Source organism: Fukomys damarensis, unplaced genomic scaffold (genome assembly GCF_012274545.1).
Source record: "Fukomys damarensis isolate Sample0158 unplaced genomic scaffold, DMR_v1.0_HiC HiC_scaffold_33, whole genome shotgun sequence".
In the NCBI taxonomy this organism is placed as follows: domain Eukaryota; kingdom Metazoa; phylum Chordata; class Mammalia; order Rodentia; family Bathyergidae; genus Fukomys; species Fukomys damarensis.
Genome location: NW_022900945.1, coordinates 6371112 through 6388946, shown reverse-complemented (window position 1 = coordinate 6388946; position 17835 = coordinate 6371112). Strand labels below are relative to the sequence as shown.

The 17835-nt window shown below is 40.9% G+C and overlaps 1 protein-coding gene across 7 annotated transcripts in view; it reads right to left on the bottom strand.

The window, feature by feature from the left end:
* Nucleotides 1–1197: 1197 nt before the first annotated feature.
* The window catches only part of Lrrc7 (leucine rich repeat containing 7), a 463114-nt gene continuing 446476 nt past the window's right edge, over nucleotides 1198–17835 (bottom strand). For 6 of the 7 annotated variants that reach the window (XM_033758262.1, XM_033758263.1, XM_033758264.1 and 3 more), the window contains one exon: nucleotides 1198–9406. In XM_033758262.1, the coding sequence (XP_033614153.1) occupies nucleotides 9299–9406 (108 nt within the window). In that variant the 3' untranslated portion in view covers nucleotides 1198–9298. The remainder of the gene's footprint in view (nucleotides 9407–17835) is intronic. The other variant, XM_010605114.3, reaches the window with a different exon arrangement.

The window sequence follows — 17835 nt, the reverse complement described above, 5'->3', positions numbered from 1 at the left end:
CGGGAGGCAGAAAGGACCCCCTCCAGGTCCTTTTCTGATATACAGGGCTTTAACCTATGCCTGTATTGTTTGATATTGTTCTGATGGTGATGCACTGATAAATTTTTATGAGATGATGTTCCTTGTTCTGAAAAGTGGGAGTGACTTAAAAAAATTAAAATGACCACTACCTTACACAAATAGCTTCTCGAAATGCACAGCCATTAAACAGGACATATTTCTAATACAGGCCTTAGGGGTCATTTTGAATTCTTCCCTTGACATCTGGAACATCAGGGAAAAGGCCAGATACCAAGAAGAGCTGAAAGATCACCCTCTGGGCCAGGAGAGAAGAGAGGAGGGGGGAGGGCCAAGGGCTGGCTGGGAAGGGCTTCGGGAGCAGAGTCCAGAGCCTGGGACAGATGCTGGTGCCCGACCCTCCCTTCTGTTTCTTTTTTCCCAGCCTTTGTCTCCCTTGTTTTCCTTTTCTCAATCTTCTCTTTAGTCATTTAATTTCCCCCTTTCATCCAGTCCTAGCCAACTTATACCATTCCTCACTTACTATTCCAAAATTCTCCCACTTAAAATACTTGAAGTACAATGGACCCTTGACTTACAAACTCAATTCATTCCTGAGGGCTGGTTATAACTCAGGTTGGTCACTGCAGGCTCAGGCTCCTCTACACAGCCTTCAGAGTCTCTCTCCTGCACACAGGCCAATCTCAGTGTCCTTAGAGAGACGCCGGCCCAGGATTTCTCAGTGAACCCTGCAGAGGAGAGGATGTTGGAATGTTCCTTCCAGGACTCTTCATGGGTTAAATCTGTATCTGAGACCATCTGCAAGCACAAGTGGCCAGCATGTGGGTCATAACTCAAGACTTTGATCACAACTAAAACTAAAATTTCAGCTGTAACCCAAGTTTGTATGTCAGGCTGGTCGTAATTGGAGGGTCCACTGTACTCTTATTAAAATACTCATAACCACTTCCTGTCCTAACATCTTTCTCAGTGTATGTGCTGCTGAAGTGAGCAAAACAGTGACATGGAAGCGCTGGGGATGTAGCTCAGTGGTTCTGTCACGTGCCTCGCAAGCGCAAGGACCTGAAACAACAACAACAACAACAACAACAAATCCCCCAAACAACAACAAAAACAAACAGTGATATGGAGAGGCCTTCTGCTTTTTGTTTTTTTTCTTTTTTTTGGGTACCAGGAATTGAACTCAGGACCTTGTGCTTGCGAGGCAGGTGTCAGAACCACTGAGTTAAATCCCTGGCTCTTACCACTGTCTTCGTATTTAACCTCTCCACAGCATTTTTCACATACTGGCATTCTTCTTTTGTCATTTGTGTCCAAGTGGCCTTCCAGGGATCCCTCTGCCACCTACCCCTTCAAGGTCATCTCATGACCTCTAAAGCTTTCTAAGACAAAAGCTCCATGAGAAGAAGACTGAAGTAACCAAAACGGAGACCGAGTAGGTTCTACTTACAAAAACAACTTAAAAGAGGGGGGCAGGATGGGAGAAATGAGTATTTGCAGCCTAAGCATAGGTGGCAAATAGTCACTCAAAATGTGGCAAGTATTTTTGAGAGAAAGTTAAGACAGAAATGTTTTATTTTGCAGAAAATCATGGTTCCCCAAGGTAAAAGAGGGACTGTGGTTAGGAGCTGACCCCACTGAGACATCATTCTTCCATCAAGCTGCTGGGATCTGCATTCTGGTCCCTACAAGGACGGACCTAGTGAAGCCACAGCGGCATAACCAGAAAATTTCCTTTCTGCTTCAAGAGCAGCAGGCCAGATTCTGATCCCTAAAAATTTGGGGAGGAGAATGTGATTTTTATCGAGGTAACCTTGAATTTTTGTAGTCTAGCTGGATAGTCAATTAAACTAATTCTTTTCTTTTTGGTGCTGGGGCTCGAACCCAGGGTCTTGCACATGCTACCCGATTGTAGCTTGTCTACACTGTGCCCCTGAACTGTGGCTGAAGGCTATGGACAGACTTTTTTCCTCTTATGGGCAGCACAAGGCAGCAGTTACAGCTCAGAACTGAAAGGGCTCTCAACTATCCTACCTCTATTTCTTTCTTGATACTGTTAGTCTTCCTACCTCCAAACTGTACAAAGAGCGCAGGCCAAGGAATCTACCAAGTTGCAAAGCCACAGTGGACAGGTGGAAGAAATTTTAGAAACAGCCCAAAGCCAGAGTCAGCCCTGTTCTGCCCTTTCCTTAGTTCCTGTTCGGGGCACCACAGGGCCTCGAGGGCCCTGGCAAAACGACGGAGGAGGATGATGATCTCTAGACACTGAAACCACGGCTCTGCGTTCGATGCCACACATTCATTTTCTGGGACATTTTCCTGACAATGATTCGCACGACTTCTTCCCAGCAGACAGGTAAGACCCAAATAAATCAGAAGTCTAAACATGGTATGCTTTGATTAAACGAGGAAAAGCCACATCTTAAAAGTTTTGGACAGTGTTAAGGTCTTCAGAACACATAAAAGGGAAGTTAAACATAACCACCAAAATGGCACAAAAGGTCCAAAAGCTTTTAGAAGAAATCCTTGCAAGGAGAAGAAAATCAAGTTGAGATGCTTCTTTCTTTTTTTACAACACTGACAATGGTGAGTGAAATGAGAAGGTAAGAGGTTGGCGGCTTAACTGTGCAAGTTGCACGTGAACTCCCTATTTCTCTCAATACTTAAGCAGTGCACTGATGGGCCCGGCCTGTCATCTGTTTAATCATTTCACAAGTATTCACGGAGAACCTGCTATGCTTCTGACACCAGGGAATTAAGGCTACAGGGCAAGCAGAAGCAGATGTGTCAGCCGGAGCCTTCTGTTCAAGGGCTCTGCTGAGGACTGCCGGATCCTCTCTCAGTTGAGAGGAAACGAAAAGTGGCTGCGATCTCAGCAGAGGGCAAGGATCCTGCAACATGTACAAGATGCTGCAGTACCCAGAGGAGAGATTCCTTCCCACCAGGGCCAGGGACGGTTTTGTGGTTGTAGTGCTGTCTGAGCTGGACCCCGAAGCCTGCATACGATTCTGGAACTTTGGGGTGTGGGCAGAGGCTGCAGGTGCTCAGGGAAGAAGATGCCCTTGAAGGGGGAAGAAAAACAACCCTAGACTCAGAGGATGATACCTGCCTTGGAAGAGGAAGCAGCTGTCCATGTGGATCTGAGACCCAACCTCACAGAAGCAGTATTTTCATGGGGTCGACTGACCATCGTGTGGGGGAAAGATATTCTTTATCGCACAGAAATATGAAAGGCAGCCTGCTGAGTTGCAGGATCACAGGAGGGACCTTTGGTGACCTCTCAGCACAGAAGGATTTTTTTTTTCAATTAAGAACCTCTTGTCTGTTCAAGTGCTGACTACTGTTGCCTTCTCTCTTCCTGTCAGGGTTTATAGGAACAGGGCTGGACCAGACTAAGGGACACGCTTCTTCATTCACAAACTGACAAAACCACAGCCCCTCTTGCAGCGACCCAAGGGTCCTGCTTTCCACTGACCTCATCCAGCAAGGTGTTCACTCTGGCATGTCTCAGTTCTCCAGTGTTTGCTTCACACTGCCAAGCATCTAAGTGACCTCCTATGGGTCACGGAACCCAGCTGGCCGCTCCAAATGGGTCACCATGTTCAAACCCACGAATACGCGACAAGCTAAGGATGCTGTCTCCATTTGCACAGGGACAAAGGGACTCACCACACTGCATCGTACTTCTCTTTCCCCTCCATTGAGAGTCTGTGCCGAGGAGACTACATTTTATTTCTTGCAGTGCCTGGTGTGCAGTTGATGCCCAACAAATATCTTATTAGAGTATTCGTATCACTGCGATGAATATTTTTGTAATACTTTTCAATGAAATGTCTCCAAATGTTGTCAATTTATGAAGAACATACCTTAGGCTTCTGAGCTGCAGCTATGCTACTTGTTTTCCTGCAGAGAAAATACATGCATTGGCTGATGAAAGTGAAGTCCGTGTAGAGATATTTCACTCCAGGTGTAGAGATACCTGGCTATCTTTTAGGCTGCTTACTCCTCATTTTATTTAGAAAAAGGAAAGAAAAAAAAAAGAAACACCATAGCACAAACAATACACTTGTACAACACTGACAAAAAATACTTTCAAAACTAGGCAAATAGTGGAGGATTCATTTAACTTTTTTCCTTAGCACCAATTCGTATACCCATTGAGAATGAGACTAATCTAAATGATGAAAATAAGATTTTTTTAAAAAAGGAAACAATGCTAGGTATAAAACTTACACTTGTGAAAATTTGACCCATGGCTTTTTCTCTGAGTCAGGCCAATGTTGCTTCCAATGCCTGCCTAACAAGTCACAGAAATGGACTATTTTCTTGCTATTTAAATGCTGCCCAAATGTCACAACTTTCTGCTTTCTGAGGCGCTGCCATGAACGCAATTAGGCCCCCAAAAGGTGTGTTAGATGGTCGATTTTGGGAGAAATTCATGAAGAAATACCCACTTATTGTGGGACTGCATTAAATCCAGGTCATTTTTTAAAAAAAAACCTTGCTCGCATTTAACGTGCTGTCACAAAGAGCATGGGCTGGTGGACCTACACAGAATCCAACCGGAGAAACTGATTAGCTGAAGAAATGCCTTAAAAATTGCAACCAGTAAATCATTTCCCCTTTCTCCTTATTTCTCACAGAACTGCTCTCAGAGCAATTCAAAATAATCACAGCTAAAACCCAGGGGATGCAGTATTCCTGTATTTTCACTTTATGTTCCTTCAAAACTGAGGCTCTGCTCCCCACCCCCGTTTCAGAACTGATTTTTCCAAAGGGGAAGCCGTGCCTTTTTTGTCCTCTCAGGAGAGTTCCCAGAACATTCTCTGTGCAGGCGTGCGAGAGTGAAGGAAGACAGGCCAGCCTGTGTGCGAGGACGAGCCGCTGCTCCTGTCTCTGCACTTCTGGGCAGCTCCTTCTAACATCGTGCCTGGGACGCCTGAGCTCCCTGCCAGTCTGCAGGAGGCACTGGTCACAGCGCATTTTGGTGGCACTCGGAAGAGAAGAATTTTACGATTTGATTCTAGCGGGCTCAGAGAAACAAAGTCCCTTAAGATGGCAAAATCCAACATGTAAAAAAGAGAAAAAAATAATTAAAAAAAATGGAAACAAGAGTTCTCTTAAGGCATTGCCACCCTCAGGCCTTGCCTGTAAGTTTCATTTTTGTTGTCAGTGGCACTGGAGTTTTGGTTAATGCCACCGCTCCTGAAAGAAATCCGTGGCCTCTGAAAGGCATGGGAGCCAGAGGGACTTTGAGTAGGCAGAGTAACAATGAAAAGAGGTTGGTCTCGCAAGTTTCAGGACGGAACTGGAAAACTCCATGTCATCTAGCTTGGTTACATGCATTGGGGTGTGTGGGAGAATGTGTTCTCTGAATGGTTTCCATCAAAATGGAGCTGAAAGGGTGACAGCAAGGCCAATGGGGTATCTACAGTGCTAACCGACATGCTCTCCATGGTCCACGCCCACGGTCCACAGCCAAGCCCTATTTTCTTGCCATGTCTACTCTGGGGTGGGGAGGATGATGGGAAATATTCTGAGAAAAGCACGATGCATTCTTAATCAAAAGAAATTATACTGCCAAGGAGAACAAGTTGTACAAGTGATTTTGAATCTGGAAACTTTTTCCCAAATCCCAGCTGATCAGGTAGCTACAACTGTAGGAAGGGCACATCGCTAACACAGTATCTGAGTATTTCACTGGGCTCAGAGAAATTTAGCATGGCTGTGAGAGCAACTTGACTAGAACCTTGCCTTGCTTTTCTTTATTCTAGATAAGTAAGCCATCATCTTAACTTACTGGATTTTACTATTTGTATACTTTTTAACTTCACTTAATACAGTGCTTTAGTAAACTTGCTATTGTGATTTTTGAGGAACCAGTCAGATGTACCATCAGCTTGAATTTACAACAAGGACTTAAGGTGGCTGTCCTATACCAATATGAGTTTTCACCTGGTTATGTCATAGTTTGGATAAGAGTAGACGTCGGAATAGGCATTCTTGACCTGTGTACCCACATTAAAAGCCAATGGAAGGACACAGTAGTGAGTATGCTATTTTTCCAAAGCTTTAAATTTTAGTGGCAATATTAAATTGATTTTATAATTTCAAATACACTTCCTCTGGTTTCCTTTAGCCAATCATCTGAATATTTAAATATTTAAGTATTTTTCACTTAATGTTTGAAGATGGAAATCTATTATCTTGCTCCTCTACCTCACATGGTAAAAAATATTTCAGTCCTTTTAAATGAGCAGTTGTATTAGTGATGTAAAATTAAAGACAAGTTACTGTTGATTGATTACCTCCTCTTCAGAGCAGTTTTCCAGCCGGAAGGTGGTACTTCAAGGTACAGTTGAGAACAATAGAGCCCATCCAAGCTCTACATCATTAAAATTCTAAGTAACTGGGACACAAATTAGCCAGATGCAAATAGTATTCCTTGTCAGAAATACACATATTTTGAAATTACTGTGCATTTAGGCGTCTTATGTTGCCTAGAGTGCTGAGATTATCACAAGAAAGCTTTCGTGACGAAGTATTTATTATAAGTCTTGTAAATGGTTCTTTGAATGCTTACAACTAGGGCCTATTTGACTTACGAGATCTGCAGTGATTCTGGTAATAACTTTCAGTGTTCGGTCTTACCACCTAGAAGCTTTTTCAGTCCCTTTCATTTCATCTGACCAGTCCATCTCGCATAAACAGCTTCTTCAGCAGGAAAATTCCAATAGAAGCCAAGAGGCTGAGTCTACTGGAGCCGTCATGTATTCCTTTCTTTATTTTTGTTGTTGTTTCTCTTTTTATAAAGGCATGCCCGTTTATTCTTTTGTTATTATTAACATGAACGAGGTTCTAGTTTCAGGAAACAAACCAATACCCCCCAATAATCAATACTGAAAATCAATTGTTGATTTCGAGTCAACCATAAAATAAATTAGTTTTTACCCCTCAAGTGATCAATGATTCAATTCAGGAAAGCTTAACAAAAAAGCAGGCTTCTCTTCAGTGACAGAACAGCAGTACACCTGACAGTGAGGGGCTTTGGCATATTGGGTTTCTCTTCCAGTTGGTAAGGGATCCTTTTCCTCTTTCCCTCACGGCTGAACTGCAGAACAGGAAATATTAAAGCATTCACCCGAGACACTGCTGTCATAGGGGAGTGGCAAGGGTGTGGCCTAGGGTCCCGATCCCCTTAGATCAGAGCCTCAGGAGTATCTTCTCATGCTCTGGGGTCGCTGTGGAACCTGACAGAAGACAGAGACGTGGTGGATCCTACCTCTGGCTACTTCCCTACCCCTCCTATGAAAAATTAAACCACAGATGTGATGAGTTGAGGTGTTTCAGTGCCCTCATGCTACATTCTGGAGTGTGTTTTTCCTCTAAATGATTGGCAAGGCTGGGGAGGGCCTTGCTCCTGCTTAATGATGATCCGCCTACAATATCTGGATACAGTAGTGTGGCATGACTTTTTGATAAGGAGAATTAGGCTCTGAGAGACATTTCTCACCAGAAACATTCAATATATGAAAATGCACTGAACAGTTACTTCTGGGAAATATACTACACAGGCCAGTCATTTAATCGCTAGCTAACTGTCAAAGCCTATTAAATCATGATATCCAGTCACCCTGATGCAAAGCAACATAAAAATTAGTGCATCATCTATAAAATGAAGTATCATTTGCCTTCAAGTGACAAATTAGATGCCAAAAAATAGCACTGTACCTCTAAAAGCAACACTCATTTTAACAGAACCTATAAAAATACAATATTCCAATGTCCCCATAAAACATTAACTTACAAATATTATTCTCAGAGCTCTGGTGTCACCGATACGGGATTCTATTGTAAAATCCCAATAGAATGTTTGTAAACATAGCATGTGAAGTAAATCTGATATATATATATATATATGTATAACCTAGGTCGGAATGTGAGAGAGAATGCATACAGGCAATTCTGGAGAGTTGTTCTGGAATTTCTAATTAATATTTTAATCAAATTACAAATAGTATATAAAGAAATATTTTTAAAGGATTATAAAATGAATTTTGATCATTCATAGAAAAAATAGTTCCAGTGTGAAAGTAAATAATGTCTACGTTAAATATGCTTGTCTAGTGAGAATATTCAGAATGTTATATACCTTGACACTTTTGGAGGGGAAATGTTTTATGTATTTCTCTTCACAAAAATTGGCATTGGAATTAATAATACAAAGCAACCACAGCTCTGAGACATTACATTTGAAGTTTCATATTTAAATATTGAAGTGTTCAAATCGCCCATCATAACTTTCCAACAAGACTTCCTTAAGGATAAATTTCTTCAACTGCAAATTAAAGAAAGCAGCACACAAAGAAATTCCACACTGGCAAGTAAAGAAATACCAGGGGCTACAGTTTATAATCAACACAAACTTGAAAGAAAGAAAACAATACCTTTCTGGCCACCCATCATTCACTGCTTGAGTTTGTGGTGAAAAAGTCCTATCTACAATGACTTTTAGTCTATTTCTTAACTTTTCGTGTATTATAATTAGCTACAGTTATTGAACAAATTAGTTCATCCTATTTTATTCAGGTCCCAGAGGTAAGTGGATCATTTATGAAATATTTCACTCTGTTATGAGAATTTAGCAAATGAATATGGAACCAAATATAAACACTTTATACCATATGTACAGTTACTTTCATAAGGCATTATCATGTAATTTTTATTGAAAAAGATTCAATATAGTAAAGTCTTATTTTAAGATATATTTTCTTTCTCAATCCGAGATGTTGTTTATGAAAATATCGTTTTTCTCTATATTCTTTTTGTATATATGCCAACATATACCTGTGCTAGAAATATTTTATGGGAATTACAATTCTTTATACTTGTATTTTCTATATAAAGGCATATACAACTTTGAGGCAGTGTTTCTGATGGAGAGCAAAATTCATAAAGAGCTTGTGTGTGCTTCCGTGCTCTGAAATTATATGAAATCCACTTGGAGAAGAAACTGATTTTGATTAAAAAATAAAAACAGAAACAAAACTGCACCAATGCACAGCCAGAGGCTGACAATTAAAACTCGTACATAAGCACATGGACACTGTATTTATAGAGTTAACATTTTGAAGGATGATCAGTGCTAACATACAGTGATATACATTTGGCACTAATGTTTGCCATTGGTCCAGCAATTGGCAAAATTTGTTTCTATGTATAAATTTCTTCTTGAACATTAGGTCTGGCTAGACAGATCTCCACTATTTATAAAAAATATTTAGACAGTAAGCTCACGTTGAATAACTAGGTCTACTGTGTTCTGGAAACTCTTCAGTAGTAATACAGCTTTTTCATGTTCCATATGTACAAAACTGTGTCCATTCGCCTGCAAATACATGAACAAAACAGGTCAAGCAATGCAAACTGGTTGTTACGCAGCATCACATTCTAATCACAAGACCCAAAAAGCAATGAGCAACACAGCTGTCAGTTTCAAAGCTGACAATGGGATTATAACTGTAGAAGTAACTAATTTTACCATATTTAATCCAATATATTAGTTCAACACGTAGTTATCAAATACCCTGAGTGTCTTTGCCTTAATCCTAAAGCCACATTATTGAGTAACACACAGACATACTTGTGAAATCGCTATTCATTTTTGCTGCCGTTTTCAGATTTGTTTTCACAGGCGATTAGTGGAGCTGGCCGTTGCCTTTGTGGTGTATATATCAGCAAGACATAAACTCATCAAATGTGCCATGTTTTAATCACACAAAACAACCCGGGGCACCTACAGTATTGCTAAATCTTATTTTGACTCTATGGGAAGTTCTTGGTTTATGCATTCTTTTATGAAATAAATATTCTGTTACTTGTCTTCTATTGTTAAATGCAAGTGTTTTCATTTTCTATGCTGGTGGCCTTCAACCTAGCCTGGAACACATAAGGTGTCCATCCCTCAGGAATAAAGCACACTGACACCAGCAACAGGACACGCCTCCTGTCTCCTGGTTACCGGCTGGCAAGAGAAGCAGGCACATTTTATTTTAAACACAATGAAGCTAAGGTTAGAATTTCAAGAACCCAGTGGGTTATTATTTGAAATTTGTGACACGAAACGTGCTTTTCTCTGTAGTAAGTGCTAACAGTTCTTTGCATTTCTCTACATTAAACAGCAAATTTCTGTAGTGACTTTTTAAAAATGTGCAGAGAGGTGGATTCTGTAAGTCTTCACATTCATGAAGTCCAAATTAAAAAGCAATGTTTTGAAACTTGGTGTAGGGATAAATCCTGGCAACTCAGTGACCAGTAGTTATATTATAAATGTTTTCCGTGCAGTCTGAGACTCGACTGCTTTGAAAAGAAGTGGCAGTTGGACTGACTTGCAAGTGCAGGTGATAGAGCCAGGCAACTAGTTATCTCTCTCAATCTTCAATGAGCTGATACTCATCTGGGGCACAAACTGCCTTTGCTATTTTCACATTTACGCTTTCTTAAAATTGGATCAATACTTTCGATAAGAGTTCACTTAAAAGTTAAAATGCTTTACTGCCTTAAACTTTTTCAAATTTCAAACAGCAGTGGTACCCTTAGCAATGCTGTGTGGCCTTTATAACTCGGGTGAAAGTCATCTGGTGCTTTTGGTCACGGGTATTTTATCATTAGTTCATCAAAGTTGATTGGATAATGATGTGATAAAGAAGGTTCTAAAATAGTACCTTTAAAATGTTACACAGTACGTCTACCAGTAGGGAAAATAATAGGAAACCAAGTGTAATCCCTTGGAAATCCATATTATTTGAGTTATGTTTGCTTTGAATGAATAAAACTCAATATATGCATTTCTCAATGACATTTATTAATGATGATGTTTGCTGAAGTTGGCATTTGCTGTCAGGGGCAGGAGGCAGTAGTCGCGTAGAATGTGGGATGCGTTCCATAGCTCCAACTTCTTGCTTTAATTTACAGTAAACATTGGACAATGAGATTCATTTGATATTATCCCTGGTTAGAAGAGGAATGGGGACAGAGAACACAGCATCCGGAACATTCTACCTTCTACCGTTACCCTACTGTGGGCATCGGAAAAATAGCAAATTTGCATGAAATACAGATTTATTCCACTACACTTTTGAGGAACATACGAGCTACCTTATTGACCTCAATTTTCCCCAAAGTAATACCTTAATTGTGAAATTAAAATTTAACTTTAAATAATGGAGTTTTTTTTGAGATAGGATCTTACTATGTAGCTCAAGCTAGCTTTGAACCCACCATGTCGCCCTCAAACCCGTGATCCTCCTCCCTCAGTTTCCCAAGTGCTGCGATTGCAAGGACGCACAACCACACTCAGCAATAATGGAGTTCTTCAGTGTCAAAATCAATAACGCCTTTGTGAGTTCTCGCATTCCTGTATTTGTAGTCTCAAATTTATAGTTACCCAAAACACACTGAGAATTTCCAGAGAACTGTTTGAAACAAATGTCTTAGTGCTTCAGAGAGGAAGACTTTTCCTGTTTCTCTTTGGCATGAATGGTGAGTTGTCCATCACTAGACTTGATAGAATATTAATGCTAAAAGAGACAGCAACGTTGGCACTGAGGGCACGTGTGGTGTAAAACAGCCAATTATTTATAGTTGTTATTTTGGAATTATATGAGGTGTGATTGAACAATACGGCGATTTTCAATTTAAAAAACGTATTACAGTCTAAGACAGCCACTGATCTCCCTCAACACCCTCCCTGTCATTTCAAACACACTGATGCCATCATCCTTGAAACTTTGTGAAGCAGTTCTAGAATACCTCTGACATGAATGCCTCTGGTTGTGCTGTGGCAGCTGCCTCTCTGTCCTGAACTGGTCGTTTGGACTTTGGGGAAGAGTCAGAAGCCACACAGGGTCATGTGTAGTAAATAAGGTGGATGAGTAACACAATGCCTTTCTTTTAGATAGCACTGGGCAGCAGCATTCATTGTATTTTTATCACACCTTGTAAAGAGAGAGAGAGAGAGAGAGAGAGAGAGAGAGAGAGAGAGAGAGGGTGGGCATTTCCAAGGGGATTAATAGTAATGTGGTTTTTACTGTAAAATTTAAAAAAAATTTAAACATCCACTGTATCTTTTGTTCATCTCTTGCATTTTCCTGGGAGATCTCTAAAGACAGTTGGTTCTCTTTCGATAGGATTTTTTCATTTTGTTTTTAATTAAAAGTGTCTTTTGGGTGCTAACAGCCCAAGGAACTGTGGCGGGCAAGGGGGAAAGAACTAAGATGCAGAAGAGGGGCTCGCATCAGAGTGGGACCATCCGGAGGGACAGCGAGCCGCGGGCACGGCCGGAACTGCCGCGTGAGATGCCATGCACCCTGCACGCGCGCAGCAAGTGCAGTCCGCATCTGGAGAGGGTGCGGGGCCAGGCAGCTCAGGGCCAGGCAAAGGCAAGAGGGCAAACTTCAAGGGGTCAGTTCTCTGCCGTGTGCAGAGAGTGTCTCAGAGTTCAGGCCTGGCCAAGGACAAGTCCGCTTTGGGCCCATTTCCAGTGTCTTCTCCAGCCCTCGGGATGTGAGCAGTTGGATATTTCATGTCAATTCTGTGACAGTCAGTGAAAAGAACATGTTTTGTGAATGGTCCACATATGTAGACATTTTGGTAAGAAATTTTAAAACACACGCACCTCCCCAAACCAAATAAACTCCTGTGAATTTAGACCAGTCTTTCAGCATTAAAAGAAATCATAAAGGTAAGCTAATGTGGAGGGCCATTTTTAGAGTACAGCATTTAGCTCAAATAACCTTTGTTTCAAAATTGAGAGTGGGGGTACAGGGAGGGAGAGCAGAGAGAAGAGAGAAGATAGAAGAGGTGGACAGAGGCAGATTAGAGGGGATTTTACCTCCAGATACCCACTTGCTAGCTCAAACCTTCCAACCCTCCAGTGCTCATAAATACACAGTGTAAAAACTGCTGGCCTAGGCCAATTGTCTTCATAAATGAAAAGACCCACGCCTCAGAGAGACTGAGCCACTTGTCTATGGTCACACAGCCGGGAATGGGTCAGGGCTGAATTATCTGCTGCCATAAAGGTCCTTATATTTCTCTCAGCAGAGTACTGCAACAGAGTAATAAAACCAGGGACAGTGTGAACTGATGTTTCACAAGCCATGACAAAATGCTCAGCCTTTTCCCTTTCAGCATTGTGGCTGCACAACCTCCAAATCTAATTCTGTCCTTTACAGTGGGTGCCAAGCCCTGACTCTCTTTCTGATTCCTATCAAGTTAATTTAATTAATTCTAGAAGTACTGGTGGAAATAACGTTCAGTCCCAAATTAAAAGCTTACAGAAATGCTGAATCTCCCATTCTTGTAATAGCTTCATTTCTGGCTTAATTGGGTAGTTGTGGCTCTCTCTGAACTTTCTCTTTCAAAAGAGAAAGACCAAGTCAGACTATCTCTTAGAGTAATGCCAGGAGACTCAAGAGGAAATAGATTAAAAAGAAGGAAAATTTTAGCATAGAATCTATAAATTTGGCTCCTCGTTAGACCAGGGTATATAAAGCAAGTAAGAATCAAATTATAATACCAGTAATGGAAAATGCAAGTCTTAGAGAAATGGCAAACTTAGACCAGGAGACCGTGGTTCAGTGGTGTTTGGTTGGTGACCTGCACAGGAGAACTGAGGGTCCTGTATTTGGAAAGGAGAGAGTGGAGTTCAGGAAGCAGGTTGGAGCTGAAGCATTAGCAGCGAAGGTGGAACGCTGAGGGGTGTGAGAAAAGAAGCTGAAAAGTGAGCCTACGTCAGAGGGAAATCCAACTAGGAAAGCAGGATGGAGTTGGCACTTTGGAAGTGCAGAGCAGAGCTGCAAGACGGGGTTAACTGTCAACCTGGACATCTAGGAAAATCTGCCCACAGTGCAGTAGGAAAGGGTGATACAGGGCCCAGTGCTTCCTGCCAGGGGTTGGCAGATGGCTGGCTCTACCTGATGGCCAAGCTTGAAGGCAAAGTTTTGCATAGGTACCCGTGCACCGAGGGGAGGGAACAGGGAAAGCTGGGTTCCTACGAGACTGAGACAGGAGGAGACCTGGGAAGGGACATCCTGAAGAGAGACCATGGCAGATGCCCATAAAGTAACAGGCAATCGAAGAGAAGCAAATATTTTTCCAGAGGCACCAACATAATTTTTCTGCAGCACAGAAGAAGCAGAGAGATATATAGCTGAATTAATTCTGGATCAAAGCTTATGTCTCTGAAAAAGCAGCCTCCAAGATGCTGAGAACCACACCCCAGCTTCTGACCTGAGCCAAAAGACTTGTTTAGAATTTAGCTTTCCACATCGCTCTTAAGCTGCAGCCTTTCACTTTGGTGTTTTGTATGAACTAATGAGAATTTGGTCACTGAAAACCTCAAAGAGAGTTGACTTCTCAGAAGGGAATAAGCAGACCGGTGAATCAGATCCCTAAGTCAAATGAATGCTGGCACTGAGTAACTCTAGTCCTCGGCAATGTTCTGGATCAATTTCAGAGCCTCAGAAGATCCCAGCCAGGAGTGGCCTGGAAAGGGGTTCACAGTGTCAGAAGGAATCTGAAGGAGTTGTTTGAGAAAGCTCATTAAAGATCAAATGAGTTAACTTACGTCAAGTTCTTGGGGAAGGTCTGCCCTCTATAACCAATCAGTAAACATTAGCTAGTACCATGAATGTGACATCATATGTTTTTGTCATTTTTAGGGAATACAATTTTCAGTCAGCCATGAGAATAGGAGAAAGTATTGGAGAAAGGAACACTTTTTCTCTGACCCTCATGTTTGGAAAGATGAAAATGAAGATCAGAGAGAGCTCGTGAAATATCTAAGATCACACAGCTTGTGGCTGGGTGAGATCACCCCAGTCGGCAACTCTGCAACTTGGCTCAGTTTGCTTCTTTGGATGCCGTACGTTTGTAATTTTTATTTTAGGTTAAGTAAATTCACTTAAAGAAAATGGTCCTGGGGTCCTTGTGCTTGAGAGGCAGGTGGCAGAACCACTGAGCTAAATCCCTGGCCCGAGTGAATAACTTTGTAAATAACACGGAGGTATTGCGCTAGGCCTGTTGCCAAGGGAGGGAGAGGACAGAGACTGGAAAGAGAATGAGAGGCGGAAGAGGATGACGTCTGAGGCTTGGTGATCACCCTCCCTAACCCTTAGGACAAAGAGGCGGAGGGGCTGACACCGTGTCTGTTGCTGTACAACAGGGCTACCTGGTTCTCATCTTTGATAGTTCCGATGGAGAATCAAGGAATCACGTCACTTCATTTGTAGGATTTTTCCAGCTAAGATAAAGAGCAGAAGAATCACAATACTATATCTAGAAGAGTTTTGTGGTTGTCTTGTGTTTGTGAAAAGAAAAGACTGAGGAAATAAAATCTGGTCCTGGGCTGGGCGTGGTGGCACATGCCTGTAATGTACTCGGAAGGCTAAGGCAGGAGGATCCCTGTGAGGCCAGCCTGAACTATATAGTGAGGTCTAGTCTTAAAAAAATCAAAGGACAGCAAAACAAAACTCTGGTCCTGGGCAATATCAACTTCAGAGTATAAATTCAATGATGCTTTGAAAATAAATACATATGATGCACAGATGCACATAATATTTTGAATATAAGCACAATATAAATGCAAAAGATGACACAAAATAAATGCTAAACACATGAAAATGTTAAATGTTGTTGCACTTGGATACAAATACAGTTTGTATAAACACATTTATCAGATTCAAATAAAATATGCGCAGTTTTGAGGAAACTGCAACTTAATAAAAAATGAGAAACAAATGTGTGCCTTATTAAATTCTAGTGAGGTTAAAAAGAAAACAGTCTAAGAAGTGAAAGGAAATTCTAAAAAATGTTATGCTTCAAGAGTAAGTAATTAATGAGCTTTTAGCATTAGCTGACTGGAAAGTATGAAGGAACATTTTACTGTAATCTTTATGTTATTTCCAGAAGATATCTCTCCCTATATTAGTTCCATTTGACATCTTCTTATGCCACAAAATGTATTTAATTTCCCTTTTTCATGATTTAGACAAGAAAAGATTAAGAGTTAATAAATATAATATTTGCATTTCCAACCAACAGTAAAGCTTAGCAATCATAGCTCCTCAGTTGACTGTAAATCAGTCTTGGTTCCTGGATTCCTTCCTCTTATTCCTTCCTGTATTTATCTTTGAATTCCTTCTGGTAAATGTTTTGTTAAATGGATGAATTATGGATGTTTATACCTCAGAAACTTTCCAGATGGGGCTGTAATCCTCATAGTCATTCTGCTGTATTCTTAGCCAAAGCAGTGAACTTAAAAACTAGCCTTGGAGAAGACTTGGCCACAGGCTTTGTGTGCTGTGTAACAGCAAGGATAGTGCATATCATTTTAGACTCCAAGAGAGAAATCAGATTAGCAACATGGCCATGTGGTTTTTGGTTGATTTAAACTGCCCCTAAAGGGACAGACTTTTAAAAGACCCATGCACATACATTTTATAAATTAGCTGCATCTCAGTACATTAATATCTTGTACTTTGATGATTACAGCTCTTGAGATGAGGAAAAACTAAGATATACAGCAACCAAACTAGAGCAAAACTTCATGGTATCCAGTGCTGGCAAACAGGCTTTATGAGAAACAGTAATACCTGGAATTAGTTCAGATTTCAGATTTTCATCTGATAGAATACCCTCATTAAATACTGGCATAAGTATGCCACATAATCAATGTTACATCAACTGTAGGCTAAGTCATTAAACAAAACTTTCTATAAGAAATCTGAACCATAGACCTTCCTGTCTTAGTTGATATGAAAATTTTACATTGCTCTTTGTAAACGTGAGAACATCTGAAGTCTTAATGCTTTTATTATAGTGTTATGAAACCTTTCACAGAGTAAAGGGGGAATAAGAATTTCTCTTCTTTCCTCATTGTGCACATATATTGTACCTTGAATGTATCATGAATTCAGTCTCAAAACAGACATGGCAAGATAGGATACACTCAATGGAAGGCTTTGGGAATTACACAAAACTGTTAATAAATAATAATTCTGAAGAACCTTACTTATTTTTCTGCTGCGATTTTGGAATGCCCGTTTTCTTATCAAATGTGTCACATGAACATCTCCAACAAATTAATTTCCTACTTTGCTTTACAAGGCAGTTTCCCAACAAGCCATGCTCTATTCCTTTTATGTCTGCCACAAAAAGAACTGGAAAATCAGCATTTCATTTTCAGGGGACGCTTTATAGTCAGGTTGGCTTCTATTTCAATGGGGAGCTTTGCTGTTGAAAGACAGACGGGGGATTGGAGGTACAGCTCAGGGGTAGAGCAGTTGCCTAGGTTGTATGGAGCCCTAGGTTCTGGTACCAGCACAAGTGGATGGGTGGGGGGATGGATGGGTAGATGGATGGATGGGTGGACGATTAGCATTCATTTTAGACAGTGTTTGATACTCAACTCTTTCCTGGCTCCCTCCATCATTTTTTGCTATGTGTAATTTTTATTGTCTCCATCTTAGACTAGATTGTGTGAAAACAGAAACGTAAGTACACTCTCTGTCACTTTGTTTACATCGCTTGGCGTAACACTTTGCACATAGTGGGCATTGATGCTTATTTTCCAAACAAGTAGACAAATAAACCTGGAAAATTTGCTCCTGGTGATCAGTATTGTAAGGCAGAAAGAGCCCAAATAAATTACTTAACATCTGTCAACCACAGCTGCCTGGCAGGGTTGTGTGATTTAAATGATACAAAATAGATATTTAATTAATTTTATTTTTGTCTCAGCTAAATTAAGGAGGA